At 39.5% G+C, this 19,547-nt stretch overlaps 1 protein-coding gene across 1 annotated transcript; it reads right to left on the minus strand.

Moving 5' to 3' along the window:
• Positions 1-4: 4 nt before the first annotated feature.
• LOC140936376 (protein Wnt-7b-like) lies at positions 5-18,816 on the minus strand. Its single transcript, XM_073385841.1, has 4 exons — positions 17,729-18,816; positions 17,299-17,510; positions 10,441-10,721; positions 5-2,262 (listed from the first exon to the last, which is right to left on the minus strand). Exons 1-4 carry the CDS (start codon positions 17,803-17,805, stop codon positions 1,762-1,764), a joined length of 1,071 nt encoding a protein of 356 aa, XP_073241942.1. The 5' UTR covers positions 17,806-18,816; the 3' UTR covers positions 5-1,761.
• Between the last annotated feature and the right edge of the window lie 731 nt (positions 18,817-19,547).

Below are 19,547 nucleotides of genomic sequence, written 5' to 3' on the forward strand. Positions count from 1 at the left end.
TCGGTTTTCCCAATTTCTTGACTTTTTATGAACTCGAACAAGTCGTGTTTACAATACAAAGTGTTCAAACACTGCTCCTCTAACTAAGGTGTCAATTCTTTATAAATAAGGAAGATTCTGTATGCATAAAAATATATAATAAACAGTTATTTGCTTTGTTCTAGTTGCAACTCGCCACATAAGCAACGAGAAGGGAATTGAAGCCGAAATGCGTCTCGCAGTGGTTTCTGGGATCGGCACTGGGACGCACCGGTCAGCTATTGGCTAATTTTTTTTACTTGTCCCTAATAACAATCCCAGACATCTTTGCGAAAGTTGACTCGGTCCACTTTCCTTATCATGTCTCAAATGGAGAACTACCACCAGGCGCGAAATTTTATACACACCCAGACAACCGAGTCAAAGCCCTTTAATTAGAGAGGTTAAGCATCACGTTTACGTCCTACGGCAAACGCGAATTTGTACCTCGTGACCAAGTTTCCTCTTTACTTGTCGTTTACTGTTCATTATTTCTACACCTAAATTAGTAGTTTCACGCAATTTTTTATAAGAATTGCTTTGAGCTGTTTTTATCTGCTCATTTTCTATTTTGAGAAATTCTCAACTTGAATCTGACGTTTGCCGTATACATGAAGCTTAAACTCTAGTGACGCTCAAAGTCAGCGGCCAAGTCAGATATTTCTTGTCATGGAACAGAAACAAATAATCAAGGAGTCTTAAGGCCTGGCAAAACTAGGAGACGCCGCTCCAAAGTTTCTAAATTTAGTAGAGCGAGAAACAAATGCTGAAGATACAAATTTTGCTTCCTGGACGCAAGTTTTTTTTTTCAGAGTTTAGTCAGATTAGAAGAAACACTATTTCTGCAACAACATTTTGCAGTTTAGCCAGGCATTAAGTAAAGAAATTTCCCTGTCTCTTGGACGAATTCAATTGGGCGTTTCTGTTCTTTACGAACTGGCGCCTGTCTGTAGCTTACATCTAAGTCCTCATAAGCGTCTAATTTCTTCTTGTAATATCACTTCTTTGATAATTCAAAAGGTTATAAGAATTAAGAAAATGAACTTGCAAGACTCTTGATATTCGAATAATTTCTTCTTAAGTCTAAGCTTAAGGGATAGGAAAGGAGAAGTCAATATATTCTGATAAAGAGAATAAACGGTCCACAAGCAAGGTACGAAAATTCCATAAATGTGGTTTTAGTGTCATTGCTGGGAAAGTGCACCATTCACTAATTGTTGTTTTCCTTGTTTTTAACTGTTGTAATAAATATATACATTGTTCAGCTAAGCTAACCACTTCACGGCTGCGGAGTAACTGTCTCTATAATCTAACGTACATCGTTTTCTCGTCACTCCACCCTTTTCCCCCTCGGAATTTAACTTAATTCAAAGAAAGTTCGGGTGGAAGGGGTGTAAGAGGGGCGTTAATACTTGAAGGGGAGGAGAGGAAGGCCAATCAGACTACTGTTTCTACAACTAGAGAAAAGCACTCAATTTTCTAGTACCCAATTACACTAGATCTGATGCCTCAAAGGAATGAACAGTAAAACAGGATTCTCGGGTCTCAACATAAGCGACTGTACATCATAAGTTACTGCTTGTAAACACCACCAATTGTCCCATCTAGTGGCGTGTCCAACACAGCCAAACGAAGTACAGAATCAACCCTAGAAATTAAATACTTTCAAATCTGCGTGATTGTCACCTTGAAGTAGAACGTGGTGTGATAATTTATTCTGGATTAATTCTACGATGGCGTCTTTCAGTCTCCTTTGCAAGTATGCTGGACCCATTCCTTTTTGCACCAATCACATTTTACATGACAGCACCAAATAAACTGACAGTTACATTTGACGTCATCCAATCTATTGACAGTGTTGTATCCCCGACCACAACACATTTGACTACAACCTGCAGTACCACTCGATGTTTTGTTGCAGCTCCGCCCATGCGTTCCAAGAATTCCATATCTAGAGTCCGGTTTGCAAAAGTCCGGAGAGTCCTCGGCGTATACAAGACTTGACGATGAAGGTCGTCGGTTCGAGTTTCGTTTATTCGACTTTCGCCCTCTTCGCCCGCGAGAGAGCCTCGTGAGCTTGGTTTTGTTCCTGTTAAGCTTGACTTTTATGGCGTGTTCGTATTTCCGTCGAAGTTCGGTGGCAATTGCTTTCATCTTGGGCATAGTTCTCCAGCAAACTTTAACAGTGCAGGAGCCAGATACGCCATGGCACTTACAAGTCTTATCCATTTTGCTTATAATAACCTGAAAAATGAAAAGAAATAAACTTTAAGCACATCTACAAGAACAAATAAACATAATAACTAACTTGCAACCCTTCAGCGTCGACTTCTAACATGTTCTTAATTATTCAAATTTACTGATTTTTACGGAGTCTTTTTTTAAGACAAAAACTTGGTAGTACGTTTTCCCTGTTGCCACAGGAATCCCATTGATCCCAACTTTGGCGCGAATCCACTAGAGGACATGAGAAGTTTGCACCTCCTTCCTACTCCCGGCCCAACCCCACATCATCTACTACTAACATGCGGCTGTTACTTGCTAAATCTTCGCTGACAGAAAAGGATTAATAGCACTTTTGAAAGTAAATTTCGTTTAATTTTTTCCATTTGTGTTGACGACCTATAAAATATGTTAGTAGAGAGATTAAGATTCATTTTTACTGCAAACGGCAAACGTCAGACTCAAGTTGAGAATTTCTCAGAATAGAAAATAAGCAGATAAAAACAGTGCCGAACGATTCCTATGGTTAAAACTGGCATAAAACTACTTATTTTTGCGTGGAAGCGATAAAGAGTAAAAGGAAAATGAGGGGAAAACTTGGTCACGTGGTACAAATTCACGTCTGCCGTTTGGTGTAAACGTGAATCTTAATCTCTCTATTTCCTGCAGTTCAGCTGCTTCTTTTTGGCCTTTTACAGATCTCAGGCTCCCAACCCTATATTGTTTTTTTTCCCCCAGCTATATCTTACCAATGAAACCATTTTGTTTAACACAGTTTAATGTCTCAAGATACCCTGTGATTTCGACAATATAGTACAAAGTATTTTGTTTCAATATTTGTTTAGTGCAGTTGACTGTCGTCAATAGCCTTGGGCGCTTCTCTGCGTGATACACCAGAGCGTAAAAAGAAAACGAAATGAACTGAACCAAGCATTGTATGGTTCAAACGTTTTTCTGGTGGACAGAAAGGGAAAGGTCTCTTCGCAAGGAAAGATAAACAAACTAATTATGCAATGAATAGAACACACAAATGATTTCTAGTTTTCTTCTTCTTTTGCAGTTAAAGCTTAATCACTGAGCAAAGTGGTTTCATTGTTCCGAGTCTAAATTTAATCATGAAAAGAACTATAAATTAAATGAAAGCTATTGAGCTACTGCTCTAATAGACGGTTCTTCACACGCACACGATCCCATTGGACATAATTTCCTTACGTCAAAGAAAGTTTTATTGAGCGTCACGGGGTTGAAAAGGCCAGTTATATTTTAAATAACCTCAACTGACCATAGAAAAACTAGACACATTTAGGCTGGACATGCAAGACCTACCCACCATGACACAGCAATTCATTCGTTCTCTGCAGGCGGCTAAAAAGCTATTTTGTGTAATTGTTTTACAGCTCATTCGTTCTTAATTAAATTTCCAAACATTGAATCTCTTTATATCAAAGAAACCACAACAGCCATGGGGAACTAAAAACTGTACCTTGCTTCCAGAATTAGTAAATGGCAGAGTGAAAACGTACATCTCGTGTTTTATGAGAAAATAAGAGGAAATGCCTTCCTCGGATACACCGATACTTTTAAAACTGACTCAACAAAAAAAATTGAACACTGAACTAACAGACGTGGGCGCAAAAGTTAATAAAGTACGACAAAGACCCACAACAATTGTGAAGCCCTGATGAGATTCATATAAAAACAAACAATTCAATAAAAAAGAAAAAGAGATCGATACGCAAGAGGAACCAGGCGATATAAATGGGCGTACCCTAACATGACATAGCGATATGATAAATGACAAATACAGATTCAAAATCTCATTTTGTAAAACGCCGAATAAAACTTAAGGAAGGACAGGCATCATAGATACAATGCCTCACAAGTTAGAATGGTCTCCCTTTAAATCAATGTTACAGCGTTAGAACTTCCTTGGAAAATGATAGATGCGCCACAATTAAGCACTTGCATTACTAACAACTTTATTTTCTTCTTTGATTTATTTAACTGAGTGTTCGGCCAGCTGTTTTTTTTTAACAAGATTTCTCTAAAAACGAATCAAGACGGAATCCGTTAAAACCGGCAGAAAGTGTTCTTCGTATGGCGAATGAAAGAAAAAGACTGAAGACAAGGACCTAGCCTGGAAACAAATTCTTAATATGGGGATATCGTGAGCTTTGCCGTTCACTAGCGCGTTTTCTCGCGAATCTCTTGGAAATGGAGAAATTTCTCGCAGGCTAACATGGAACAACTCAAGGCGTCCTTTCTGTGGAAAATGTCCGTCTTAAAAAAGAACGTTTCTTGGTGTGTTTGGCACCCTGTGATTTCCTTTCCGACATATTCACGGCCACAGATTAAAAATGCTAATCTTATTCTCACCTACAAAAGTGCGCATCTCAACCATAAGGCAGATTAGCTTACTCATTAAAATTACTCAATAATTTTTACAATCTGAAAATTTCACACAAGTTCGGTTTACTGAAAAACATTCAAAGGAGTGGCAAAGTAAAAGAGGTTAAAAACTCGTTATTTCATTTCATCACAATTTAAAACAAGATATGATCTCCGTGACACAATCAAATGAATTTATCTATGTACTTTTCCCAAAAAGTGTAACACAACTGCAGCTTCAAATCTATTAGCATTACTAACAATAATAATGTTTAGAGGTAAAAAAGGAAAAAGTTTGGAAAAAATGTTGATTAAAAGTCAAGCAGAAAATAGGGAAAACTGAAGCTCTAGAACATTCCTGTTACATTTTTTAAGTTAAACATCCATACTAATTGCGGTTAATATAAATTGCTTTAAGAGTCAACCATTGATTTAACATTTCTTCTATGGGTGGTAAACCATTCTGAAAGGTTCTGACTTTTTTGCTAGAGAAAAATTTTAAACTCGTCTAAATATCAATAATCAAACGTTATCTTTCGTGAGGAAAACTCCCTGCTGTAAGAATAAATGATACAACATCCGGAATTAAACACTTGTCATTAATATAAAAGCGCTTTTCCTTTGAAGCTGCGAGAGAAAAATTATCGTTTCCGTTTGTTATTCTGGGGCCGGAAAGTTGAGGAATTTTTAGATCAGGCTACTGAAGAGAGAAAACCCATAAAACCAGTTAAAAAGACACAAACAATCAGTCCGCAGCGCACGGTGAAGCAATCATTTCTAAAAGGAAGGGTGAGTTAATAAGTCCAGATCACGTCTCAGCCGGGCGTCTCAATAACGTGAAGAGCAGGGAACCACGCAATGACGCGTTTCCGCGCGGATGGCGTGTTCCCGCGCGAGAAAGTCGCGAACGGATTTTGTGGTTAAGGTCGCTTTTTGTTCCAATTTGTTTCGAATTTTGTCGTCGGAAGCCGCACAATTCGCAGTTTAAAGCCCACGCAAAGGGCTGGTCAGGCGTCTGAAAGCAAGAAGGTGAAAATTCGTGTACATGGGAGCGCCAGTTAATCAATCACAGCTTTCAAAATAATATTATCAGAATATAAAATTTGTCAATGGCGAGATGGTTGTCTGTTATCCGCTGCTTCCACATTGCCCATCAGGATAATAAACTACCCACCAAAAGTTTGCAAAAGTAATATTTTCAGTTTCGCCTGGGTATTACGGTCATCCCAAGACAAAGCGAAAACAATGCTTATGTCAGCAGAATTGTTTTTTGGGGGGGCCGGGGCGGGGGGGGGGGGAAGGGGTTACGCTAAACATCTTATATTACGCAATGGAAAGTGGCGTATTTTCCCTTTTCCCTAGGAAACGAGAATCAGTTAGGAACACACTTTCATGCGCCCGAATCAACACGTGATTACAAATCAATATGTTAACCTACGATATTTCTACAAATGTTGCCTTCAGCTAACTTCAAAAATCTTTCGGGGAATTTAAAAAGGGTATTGCAGAGTACACTTTCAGAAGTCCTTCACGCCGGTTTCCTGAAATAATAACATTCATTGAAAATTATCGTATTACGACATTTTAACACCAATGAATGATAATAGGAACGTTTTTATCGTTAATATGGAGTACTTAAGATCAAAATCAGCCAGGATTATGAGCAAGAACTAACAACTTTTGTTACAGGATAGATCTCAACACCTTGTTGAAAAACTTTATCTCAAGTTTATATTACTGTTTTGCAATTTCTTTTGTTCAATTCATTGATTCCAATCGCTAAAAGCCTTCCTGAAATATTCCTGAAACGGTTACAATTGTGTTTATTGGAGGGTTTCGTTACCGCTGTACGCCCTGTACGAAATCTTCTTGTATGAATGTGTTGTGGTGTTTTTACTAGCCTGCAAAAACATCCGTTTCTCCACGCTCTCCGCCGCTGAGGACGTTTGGCGTTTCTCCTCGCAAACCGTCCCCAGCGGCGAGGAGAGAGCAGAAACCGATGTTTTCGCAGGCTATGTTTTTACTTTCCTTGACTGAAAATAAAAGACTTACCAGTGGTTTAAGATTAACAGCTCGTAATCAAAGAAAACCGCCACTTAGCCCCTCTATATCATCGTCATCACACATAACCATATAAAGGGTCCCCAATAAATTTTTCGAGATGCCTGAGATTTTCCTGATTAGAAGGCCGGGATTTGGAATTTTTAAGGAAAATGGGAGAGAGATTTGGAATTGAAAGTACGCACGGGATGCGAGATGCCGAATATGACAATCGGGGTTACGGGATTCGGTGCGACATTTTAAGTCAGGATAACGGGATTGAAAAAGCCTATTGGGGACCCTACACAAAAAAGGGAAAATATAAACTGACCCGCGAACAAAAATGAACCACAACACGTTATTTTGTCAAGCCTAGTCATCGCAGTTTCATCATGATGGACTTTTTCAGGCTTTTTATATCAAGCCGAATTACCCAAGATGGTTTGTCATCTTTTTTCTATTATAGCTGTAAGAAGATTATTTGAGATTAATTGACAGACATGGTACGGTTTTAATTAAAAGATTTATAAAGGAAGGCTTTATGGGACAGAATGCGATTAAATGTCCAGAAGGCTAAGCAAACAATTTGTATGCCAAAAACTAATTTTGTTTAAAGAGGTTTTGTGGAAGCTTATTTGTCAGGAAATCAAAGCATTTCTCGTACTCAAAACCAATTCAAGTTTGGTTTAAAATACAAATACACAGTCCTGAGTCCAATCCAGGTTTTAGACTATGCCCTAAAAAAGGGAATGAATTAGGCAGAGGAAGTAAATGACAAATGTGGATTTAGCGAGCACGTTCGCGAAACTTAATGAATAGATTGGGGAAGATTTTCTCGTGAAATCTGTCCAGTATTCGATCAGCATCGGGCTTCAAGATGATAGGCCAAAATTTCTAGCCATGAAAAACAAAAAGCGAAGCAGTTCGTGAGGGATAATGATGCCAGAGGCAAGCAAGACGTCAACTCAATATCAACAGCAGTAAAAAGCGACAAACCGCAAACTGGACACTTTCGGCAAGTACAAAGGCATTGTTTCTATTTTTCGCTAAATACTTCGTGGTAGATCGGAACCTCAGCCAGATTCGCGAGTGGTCACGAGTCGACTCAGGCTTTTACTGAACAAAAGCGGCAATAACTTAACACTAGATGAGAAAAACACGGAAATACTTTGCGCAGGAAATAGAACTGGAAGACGTGGCCTCATAGAAAAATCCACATGTCCTGTTTAAAGAAAACGCCCAGGAATGGCGAGCAAGAAACACGTTTTAAAGCACTTAACACTTGAGGAGTAACCTCAAATGCCTTAAAATCCGGATTTTAACGCCTGTGGTGATTCCCTCGCATATACTCAAGAGGTCACAGATGTGTCACAATAAGCCGGTAGAAAATATTTGCTCGCTAAATCACAGTTTACCGCTCTAAGTATTGTAGTGGAGTCTTGTGGTGATTTCCCTACGTTTTCAACACTCCTTACCCCATATTTAAGAGTGGTTAACTCTTAACTCCCACTCCATAATGAGGAGTCTTGTAAGGCGGTTCTGACTTTTGAGTATGTGGACGAAGTCCTACGGTGTGACCATTCAAATGAGACCTATTAAGCTGTAGGCTCACATGGGACTTTTTATTTAGTTTGTAGTTCTAACTTTTAAGTCTACGGACGATTTCCTAAGGTGTGACCATTTAAATGAGACCTCTTCAGCAGTACTTTCACACGGCACTATTTATTTAGTATGTAGTTTTAACTTTTGAGTCTGTGGACGAAATCCTATGGTGTAACCATCCAAATGAGACCTCTTCGGCAGTACTTTCACATGGTACTATTTATTTAGTATGTATTTCTAACTTTTGAGTCTGGACGAAATCCTACGGCGTTACCATTCAAATGAAACCTCTTCAGCAGTATTTCTAACTTTTGAGTCTGTGGACGAAATCCTACGGTGTTACCATTCAAATGAGACCTCTTTGGCAGTAGTTTCATATGGTTCTATTTGTTTTTGAGCTTTTCACAAAATGAAATTGGCAGATTTTGACTTTGGCCACTTCCGGGAGCAAAGGGTTCATATACAAAAAGCAAGGGTATTGTTTGATAGAACTAATCGAATCAACACTGATTTTCGCCCAAAATCTTCCATGTCTCCGATATATCTCATGTTAGTAAAATCCAACTTGTGGTCTATTATCAATGCTACGTTCTGATTGGTTGAGCTACTACTAGGCTATACGTTATAGCCCACTAGTAGCGAAAGCGCCGGCTTCGAAAACCAAAACAATATGGCGGCTGAATCGCGTTTTGCTAGCTAAAGTTGTTTTGTCTCGATATTTTTGACCAACTAGTTGGATTTTACTAACACAATTATTCCTCTCGCCCTCGTGGCCTCTGAGTCAATAGCTAATTCGGCCTTCGGCCTCATGGGCTATTGACTCAGAGAATATTTGGGCTCGAGGAATAATTGTTAAATATATCCAGTCTGCTGTGATGGGCTATGCCTTTTGCAGATTACATGATTAGAATATTAGAATCTTGGTAGGTAATAATGTTTTTACCTGTAAAAGCGCTTAAAGTCGAAAAAAAAATACTTTATTCTGAGAAATAAGTTCTCTGTCGAGATATCGCAGTCTCAAAACCTTGACCTACAAGAACCGCCATAATGTATCTTCGAATTTCGGATCCAGGGACTTGAAATCCATAGGCCTGATCAACCAAAATATTAGCCTCTTAACAGCTTTACTAGTTAAACCCAGATTCATAACTGTCCGTGAGTTCTAACACTAAGGAATTAGTGAGAGCGGGAAACAGTTAACGTTAGTGGGCATCGTCTGTTACCGCAAAGGTCAAACGGGCCGATTTCGTGGGCGTTTATCTTTGCCGCCGAAGGGGAAATGCTCAGCAATAAAATTTAAAAACATCCTCATGACATGCTAGCGTATGTGATAAAATTCGTATCGGCTTTAAATATTGGCAGCTTTGGCTGACACTAGAAAGTATTCAAGACTGGAATTTTGCTATTTCCTGAGTGAAAGTTTTCAGTTGCTCGAGGCCTAGACGAAAACTAAAACTCTCTGAATATCCCGATTCAATGGTGGTAAATCCTTCAAGTACCAACTTTGCATTTAGTCATGTCTACTAAGAAAAACTATTTGACGTTATATATTTGAGAGAACCTGAGTGATTAATACCTTTCCTATCTGCGTTTGTCACCTGAAATTCCGAGCAAGTGTAGAAACCGAAACGCACACGCTGTTTTCATTCGAGGGCAGGAGCTTTATGCATGCAGGTAAAGGTTGCTAAAGGGGAGAACACATGCTCCGATTTAGTAGAATTTCCGAGATGACTCACACAGCTGCAACGGAGCTTAAAGAGGCTATTTCACGCTGCTTTTCTATCTTTTCAAAAAGCTAAAACGTGTCTGTGCACCAATTTAATTCCAAAAAATGGTCCAGTTTTGTTATTCAAGGCTACAATATTATCAAGCATTGACACTGTTTCCTATCGTCTGTTGCAATAGATGGCAAGGATGGACATGGATGGAAACTTGCGCCAACCTTTTCAATTTTTAATGCGTTGCAAAAATCACCAAATAAAGTACTATAGTTAGTATTCTCCGATGAAATCTGTTTAATATCTCCTTCACTAGTCTTCAGTAGTAGTTAACGTATGTGTAAAGGCAATGAGGAACGACTTTAGAACATAATTGACCTAAAACAGCAATGTCCTCGTGTCCTCATAGCCCCTTTAGATTCAAACTAAAAAAGCCTATTACAAAACGTACCCTCCTTCCGGCATCGTTATTATGGCGTCTCACGTAATATGATAAACTTTTCTCCGAACTCCTGCTCGGGTCCATGAAATTTTGGGAGAACTGAATGCCATAACGGAAGTCATCAGAGCAGCCTCCCCACTCCCAGCTTAATTCTCCCGGGGCTGTCCCCCTTCCCTGGGGACGATTGTCGCAGCCGCACTCGTCTCTGGTTCCTTTACTACAGTCCCTTGTTATTTGATGAGCCACCCCAGCTGAAGAAACGGCTTGTAGGTATGAGCTCTCCCTGTTATCTGAAGGAGAGAAAGAAGAGGCAAATGTACAGTATATGTATATGCCGTGGCTCAATTTTGTCCTCGGTTTAAAGTTTATTTTCCTCTGTTTTAACCTCATTATCATACATTACCATACCCCAGAACAAGGGAAAATGAAATTCAAACCAAGGATAAAATTGAACTACTGTACAACATATACGCTCCGTTCGCTGGAAATTGTTTCGTTTTTTTTTTTCGGTCTTTCACCTCGCTTCTATCTAGCCACCAGTGGGACAAAATGGTTTGAAAATCAACACAAATTGTTGCCTCAAAGTAATGGCGGGAACGTGGCAGCTTGAGCGCGCAAAGATCAAGCCAAATGGCGGGAAATTGGTAATCAGAGCGGCATAGCATGGCATAGTGACACACTACCTCGAGACCATGATCAGAATCGTGAAATATTGACCCCTTCTTTAAGCACTTCATAATTTCAGAATGGGGAGGAACACGTCTAGCAGCCTATCAGGTTGATGCGATGGCCATTTTTAAATACCTCGTACGCCTTTTGCGTGGTAACCTATTTAAGGAACGCAAATTTCAACTCTTTTTCTTTCACGTCTTCTCTCGTCCCTTACAAGCAGGATTAACATCGTAAACGACACAGAAGATAAGATGCAATCAATTTCAACTTAATGAAAACAATCTGTTATCATGCTCATGATGCTATTGTTTGTCTCCGTCTTGTCTGCTTAAATTAATCACGTTCACATCTTTTTTTATGTGAACGCCATTCACTGTAACATTACAGGTAATACAGGCGTCTTTACATTAGGCGAGAGACAGTTCTGGCGATTTCGCCTGACCTTGTCTAAGAAAAATAATGAGCGTAATATCTTTAAGAAATTTTTTACCTCCGAAAAAAATCAGTGCAACAATCTCAATAAATATTCGGCTTGCTCAAAACGTGGAAAGTGCTATCCAATGGAAAACGTTCATTCACTCCATTGACTAATTTTAGACAGCTTTGCCAACTGAACGAATATCAGGATGTAGCACGAGCTGATGATAATTATGCATTTCCACTAGAGCATTTACCTTCACATGAAATGAAGGAATAAGTTGAGGATGTTTGGGTCATTTCCCGATTCTGGGTTGAATTCACCCCCTTTCACTAAGGAATGAAAATAGTCCGCAGATTTTTGCCCTTTCAGACAATGAGCTAAGAAAACTTCGCTTTTAAGCCACAACATATTTTTCAGATGTAACCTCTTCAGAATTTTTTGCACTACTCGTTTCAAAATAAATGATCAAAAATTTTGCCCGACGACCAACATTCTTATTATATTTCTATGTAGGCCAGTCGGAAAATGATTGTGGTAAACTCTTAAATTTTACTTTCCTGATTCCACACACCTAGAAAAGTTTAAAAAACAATCAATTATCTTGGAACACTATGTTAAACCAATGATGCCTTTTTTATTCCTGCATGTCTAGACCGTAAATAGTGAAAATTCTGGCACCTTTCCTCTTCCAGAATTTCCTTATCTTCACAATAAAGGAAAAACGTCAATGATACACCTCGATAAACCAGCACAGGATGTTCCGCATTCTTAAAAACGTTTTGTTATTAAAAAGTGAGGTTCTAATTTTGTGATGTGCGATAAAGTCTTTGTAATGTCGATGTTCCATTGCTGCGGTGTTCGAATGGCGTCTTAAGTGTGACGTAAACATACTCATAGGCGAGGTGATCAACTAAGCCTTAAATTTTCAGTGATCATTCAAATGAAAGTGGCTGTGTGGTGGTATTTTTCTATGGTTTTGTTAATTATGTTGTAGAAGGAGGTTCAAGTTTGGAAATGGAAAACATAAAAGCTACTTGGGAGCCGTACTTTCCTGTCGCACTGCCCTTATGTTGGAAAATGTGTTTCCACTTTAGTGGTAAATCAAATCCTTACTGATTGAAGGTGCTGGGCGGTTCTTTGCTGCGGAGTAACTTTATCATTAAAATAAAAATAAATATGGTTCTTAATTGTCAGGCCCTTTCCAATAAGGCTATTTACATCGTTTGATGTCGTAGTTAGAAAATATTTTTGCGGCTACGTAAAGGTCTTTGCATCTGCTTATATTTGTCGTCTTTAAAGAGAAAAAAATGGGCGGCGTCTACAAGTCGCAAGAGTAAAACGCGGGCCTCTTTGTTTCGTACTCACGCGTGCAAAAAAACAGGCGAACAATGAACAAATTAAGCCAGAATTAATGGTCTTTATATCAGTTTACAATCCTCGGCTTTCAAGTGCTAAAACATGTCACATTTGATCAGGAACGAACTTAATCACAACTTTAGAAAATGGCTAGAAATTAACCTGTTACTGTGAGACATAATCGTCGTTAATGAATTAAAATAACGTAAGCACTGACGTCAAAGTACGTTGAATACCAGACCGGAAATCATAAAAGATACAACAGACAAATTTAGCTATGATGCAACAATCTTAATCCTCTGCTCAGTAAAATAAAAGAAATTAATTTTGTTAAAGAATGGAGGACAGATAACGTACAAAGGGGAGCCCGCATAGCTGGAGGGCAAAATCTTATGAATTCTAGTGGTTATCTTGGGTCTTGAAGCCATGCATCAGTAATGAAGAAAAAACAACAGGTATATTAACTTTAAATTTGTTCGTGCTCAATTTCGTGAAATAGTGAAGAATCACAAGTCATTTTAGCATACTATCCGTAACTTCACAATTGTTAAAGAACATGATAAATAGCACAACAGGAGAGAACAATTCAGTAGGTTTCATGTTGGGAACGATCACACTTTAGGATTTTATCCACAGATTCAACAGTGAGAACCTCCTTGTGCAGCTTAATACAGCTGTTAATAAGCCAAAGGACACAAGGAAATACAGCTAATGATAAGTTTCATAGTAGTTTTCATTTGAATAGTTGCACCCTATAGACTCTCTCATTGCTACTGTGCCTTGAAGTGGCTGGAAGCCTGGCGTATCTTTATACCCTCGAACTTCATCGGCGGGAGCTCGTTACATTCCTGGTACATTCAACAAGGGCGGCGGCCGGGGTGGTCCACTGGATAGGGCCAGATTAGCTAGAGCAGGGTTATAACAGCCCTGTTTTGTAAAAAGCCATGTGCTGCTTAAATCTTTGGCAAAGAAAAACAGGACACTAGCAGAGGCCTCATGACTCAATGGAAATGAAGAGGAGGCGCGTGTGAGTGAGTGACTCCACAGACTCAACGGTTCCAGCTACTGTCTGTACTACAAGAAGGTATTGCTGATAAAGTTTTCACTTGCATGCACGCTCCGGGATTCAATCCACAGTCTAAAAACCATTAAAACCATCTAGCAGAAAGTCAAAGATAAACAACCAAGGGAAAGTACCGCTCATGAGCTTTCGTTCAAGGGATCACAACGTAGGGTTTAACCACACACCCAAATGTTAGAACCATCTGTACGGCTAGCCTAACAGCACCATGTAAAACTACAAAAACAAGCATTCTCCGTTGGTTCTCCTCACTCTACAGAGTCGAAGGTCAATGAAAGATTTCATGACTTCACGTTCATCAAGGAAGCGAAAGGTTAAACGCCCCAACGTGATGATGAGCTCGTTTACATCTTTTTCGTGGCTATTGTTAAACCCAAGGAACGTCATTTGCTATTTCCTTTGATTCCATTGCATTTGTATCTAAATGTATCGTATTATCACTACCCTTATACACAGTAGGATCTAATCTGAAAATGACGTTTTGATTTACCATAAAGAGGCAAGCGACCAATACGTAGTTTGAAACATAAACCGCGCATGTAATGGACTTTCTTTATCGAATGGCATATTTATTTTCACATTTAAGTTTTGAGAAATTTCTCTCTGACTAGAGTGACATCTGACCATTAACTGAATTGTTTTCGCTCTTGATATTTGCTTGAAATTGCATTGATTTTGAAGGGAGAGGAGAAAGATGTTTACTTCTAGAGGGAACGAATTTCTCTATGGAAAAGAACACATGTAGGCACGAAAACTGATAGATGGAATAACTGTATACTTCCCATCCAGTGGTTTACCTCAGTACCAAGTACATTGAACAAACAAAATAACCATTTTCCGATTTTTGAACAAACACACGGTGCAATCAGCACCTTAAAGATTTAAAATGTTTAGATAAGTACAAAAATGCTTCCCTCAGGTTGTTTTGGTAGAGATCACGTCAAGGCTTTTATTGCAGGAAGACTAAAGAATTCAAATCTTATACTTCCAAAACAACGAAAGGCAAACGCCAAATGTCCCGTTCTGACAAAGCATTGTTTAAAGGAAAATTACAAAACGTTGTTTGAAGTTGTGATAGCTTTAACGACCTTCAATTACGCTCTTTCTTTATAATTGCCGCCTGTAGTTTTGTCTTGTTTTTTATTTCCCATTTTCTCGTTGGGTAATTTTCGAGAACGACAATTTCATACAGGGACAAAGACAATGAAAAGAGCCGAGCTAATTGCCTGGAGGGTTATAAAGACTATAATAGCGAAAGGAAAGCAATTATTTGTCAATAGATTAATGATAAGTTTGCGGGAATAAATCTCTTTCAGGATTATGGTGCTCCTTTTAGAAAAGGCTGTCAGAAGTATGTTGACCCAAGAGGTAAAAAGGTTGATCGATCATTTTTGGGGTGGCAAAAGATTAAGTGTTCTAGTTGTATTGACGGAGCGAAACATCATGTCCAAAATCTTGCTGCGATTCACGATAACAACGCTCCAATCTGATGAAAACAATAGACATGCTGGCTCCTAATTTCTTCATGAAAAGCTCAAAAGGAAACGAATTTCGTGTTAGGATGTTTACAAAGGCAAAAGCCAGTCAGACTAATTTGTATGGTGTCAATTAAGTTTTTGTTGTGGTGAATTCCACACTGCACAGGAAACGAGGAACAAAGTGACGCACATGCTGACTAACTTTTTGGGTCATTCCGCTATCTAATCCTTTCCTACGAAAAGAATGCCTACGTTCGTGTGGGTATTCGCTTTAAACACGACTCAAGGACCTCTCATAATGACCGATTATAGTAAAACGGAAATTAATTTTCTTCCACTCGCGCGAATGTCGCGAAGGCGCGTCCACGAATGGGTGCAAGTGAAAGAGAGTGTACTTCGACTATTGTGTTTTTCACTTCTAATATGTTTGTTTTGAAAATTTCTTCGCCTTTTTCATTGCTAATTGTTGAAAGGACCGGAAAATTAAAAAGCTAGAGTTACGCTGATATTCGATTACTCTAATGAAAGAAAGCCATTATGATAGGGAGCTTGAAACGATCCCAAGGATTAGCGATACAACGAACGCTGCAAACATACTGACACTTCTTGTCACAGCAAACCACGAGTAGCATTAAGTTATCTACACTGTGTTCACATTCAAATACATATTTCAACGTCTGTGCCAGCCAAGATAAGGTGGTTAACAGGGAAACGATGGCGCACGAGTCTTCTATACGAGACTTACTCAGCGCTTACAATTCCAACAGCCGTTTATCATATAGGAAGTCATCAAAAACGCGTTTTCTCGTGGTGGCCTTGTAAAAACCTTGGTGTAACTTTCAAAGAAAACAGTGGTCATGTCTTAAGTCATATTTATCTAGCAAAGACCGCCAAATCCAGGAATGAACTTCGTTTATGCTGACAACAAAGAGAGCCAAATCTATCCTAGGTATGCGTTGTGAAGAAGCAATTTTCTGCGCGAAATTGCGCGAAAACTATACCCAAGACAACGGGTTGAAACGAAAGCTAGTGTCAAAAATGTACGTGTTTGACTATCGGATAAACCTTTGGCATGATGCAAATTTTCGAGACATTTCTAAGCCCGTTAGACTCGTTTTAAGCTTGTAACAACGTTGTGACTAGGCAAGGGTGAGCACCGACGGCTAAAAAAAATACCCTGAGACACGATCTTTCAGCAGTAAGCAAAAGATCTGCGTCAACAAGTCGCCGGCACAAAATTTGTTGTTGAAAGGTTAGCTTGCAACTCAGAGGTCTCGAAGCGCGTGCTGGGCTTTCTGAAAACTGAATAAAGCCGACAAAACTGCTCAAAGGGCTACCTACGGTTCAAAAATGTTCACACTGAGAGATCTGCGTCAAGGAACGCAAGTCCCAGTTGAGCGCCTGAGGGTAAGATGGCAATGCCACGCAACGTAACTTTAGTTTCTGTTATAGCTATTCCAGACTAGAATTTGACATGAAAGACACGGCCAGTTACAATTCTCTGAAGGGGAATTAAAGCGGATTTCTGAAACAAAATATTTCCTTACATTGTTCTCCGCGTAAAGGGAAAAACACATGTGCCTTCCAGTTGGTGCCGCTGCGATAGAATCACGTACTACCCGAAGCAAATAACTTTCAAAGCCTCCTTGAAGGAAAGCCGCGTGAATAATTTCTGTCATAGGCTTAAATTAAGGGTAAAAGGAAAATCTGAGCTCACAAAATTCATGATAACCTTATACAACAGCGGTAGGTCGCAGAGCGGAAAACGAAGGAAGGAGGGAGGGTTTGTCTCGAGATGTGTGTTGAATGAAGAAAAGGAAATTAACCTTACATCATGTGTAGGTGAATTCGCTACTCACCTGCCTTGAGCATTCTTTCGTTTTGAAAAACATCAGCGATGGTGACCCCCGAGCAATTCCATCGACGATCAGTAAAATGACTTCTACACTCCTTTAGGGCTTCCTCGACACCTTCCCGAGCGCTCAGCCCTAACAACGGGTGAGATAGACAGTTTCTCAGTTTGTTACCCTTGAGCCACGAGCAAAACCTATTGGCGTCCTCGTTTGTTTGCCTGCAGAGATAAAGATACAACTTTTAACTCCAGGTGCCGAATGTTTAGACTGTGTGTAGTGAATTATGTTCGTTGCACGCGCAGGTCGACTGAAAGCGCATATATGCAAGCTCTTGGACGACACGCGCCATCGAAGCATCAATTTTCAACGACCACTTCTCGCTTCATGGTGAAAGTTTCACACATTGAAACAAACGACAAACAATACTCATACCCACCTCGTTCTTCTTTGCCCGTCGATCGCAGCGAGAACGATTAAGGAGACAAAAGACAGAAGGCAGACACGTGCAATCATCGTTTTTTTGTTTGCCGCTTGTCCAAACGCGTCTCCAAAAAAAACGTCTCGGTGAAAAGCTGTGAGATGTACAGACTCGTGTGATTGCTTAATGGCTTGTATCTGTCAATCTAAGGAGGGCGCTTGAAGATTGTACCTGAACACGTCGAACAAGCGGGTCCACCTCTCCGCCCGCCGACTTGTTAGCACTTTTCAAGTAGCTTTGATTGTAGATACTCGGACAAACACTTCTAGTATACTTGTGTCGCGCTTGAGGTCAAGATGGTACTTATAACAACTAACAACAGCTCTCATCGCATGATCGCCTTCACAAGCCACTAATCTTACCAATTTCGCGATTAAAATGAAGCGAAACAAGGCAATCGTCTGGAAGAATGGGTCTTGTGAGAAGGAGCTCTCTGATTGGCTCGTTCGCCTTTTGTGCTTATATCCACTGTATTTTTCTAATAAATCAAGTAATAACATCGGGACAAAACACTTGTCAAAACAAAACCCGACTTAGGAACGAATTCAAATGTATGATAGGCCGGAAACCACGGAATTGAACGAGGCAATGCGTTCGAGAAACAGACAGGGTCGGCTAATGCGTCCTATAAACCCGGACTGCACCCGCGAACGTGGGTTGCTAATTTAGGTAATTCCGGTTCGATTACAAGAAATTACTCAGCCCAAAATGATCATTCCAGCACAATTACCCACTCAAAACTTCACTAATTAAACGTTTCTTTGTTGTTTATTAAAGTTAAAACGCGCGCCCCGTTATTGTATTCTACACTCTAAACACAATCTTCCTGTTTGTCGTGTAAAATAAAGTCGTTAATTCCCTTTTGTATGTCAGATCACTTGTTGTAACTGATATGGTATCAGTTTTTGCAGCGATAGATGGATGTAAATGGAATAAATGCGACCATTGAAGAGTAAGATATAACTATGAGCAGTCAAGCTGAAAATAACTTTGGTGTCAATGCAAAGTCGTGTTTTGTTCTTCGGTTCCTTTTGAAATGGTTTGAGGCATGAGACAGGGAAGAATATTGGACTAGTCTTGTGGTCGAAAGTAACGTGCTCTGTAAAGACGTTAGCTCATAAAATGCGCAGTATGAAACTGAACACAAATGACTTTATCGCATCTAGCTTTCCTGCAAGTATTTTTTCATCGCTGTTCAGTTTATGACATATGGGTCAGCTTTTAGCGATTATTCACGTATAATTAAGGTAGGCTCTAAGCGATAAAATTAATCAAATCGCGAGACAACTTTTTGTATTGAGGGCTGAGAACGTTTATTGCCGAAACTTGATTATTTCGAAAACACGGAGCGGCGATTAGTAATTGCCGGTTTTCTTTGCGTATCGCTGCGTTGTCAATCAAGCATTTACGGAATTTTCATCAAAACTAAATCAAGGCGACAAATCAGAGATTCATGTGTATTTAAAACGCCTGTAGATAGAGCAAAGAGATTGCGGACAAACCACAATCAAGTTAACGACCGCATTGTCGATAAAAATTTGCGAAATAAGACAATGCACGTGAATGTTCGGGAAACAGTACTGCAAAACAAATTTAGTAACACAGAAACGCTTCAAGAGAACCATTAGAAGTGAGTTCCAATATCCGGAAAATGATGAGTAATAATGAATCTTTTTGTTTTTCGCTGCAACTTGTTAAAAACGGATAAATTGCCGAAACGCCTCCGATTACCGCAGAAATAAGACGAAAGATATTAAAAATTTTGCACTTCATGCGT

This window comes from Porites lutea, chromosome 5, assembly GCF_958299795.1.
Source record: "Porites lutea chromosome 5, jaPorLute2.1, whole genome shotgun sequence".
In the NCBI taxonomy this organism is placed as follows: domain Eukaryota; kingdom Metazoa; phylum Cnidaria; class Anthozoa; order Scleractinia; family Poritidae; genus Porites; species Porites lutea.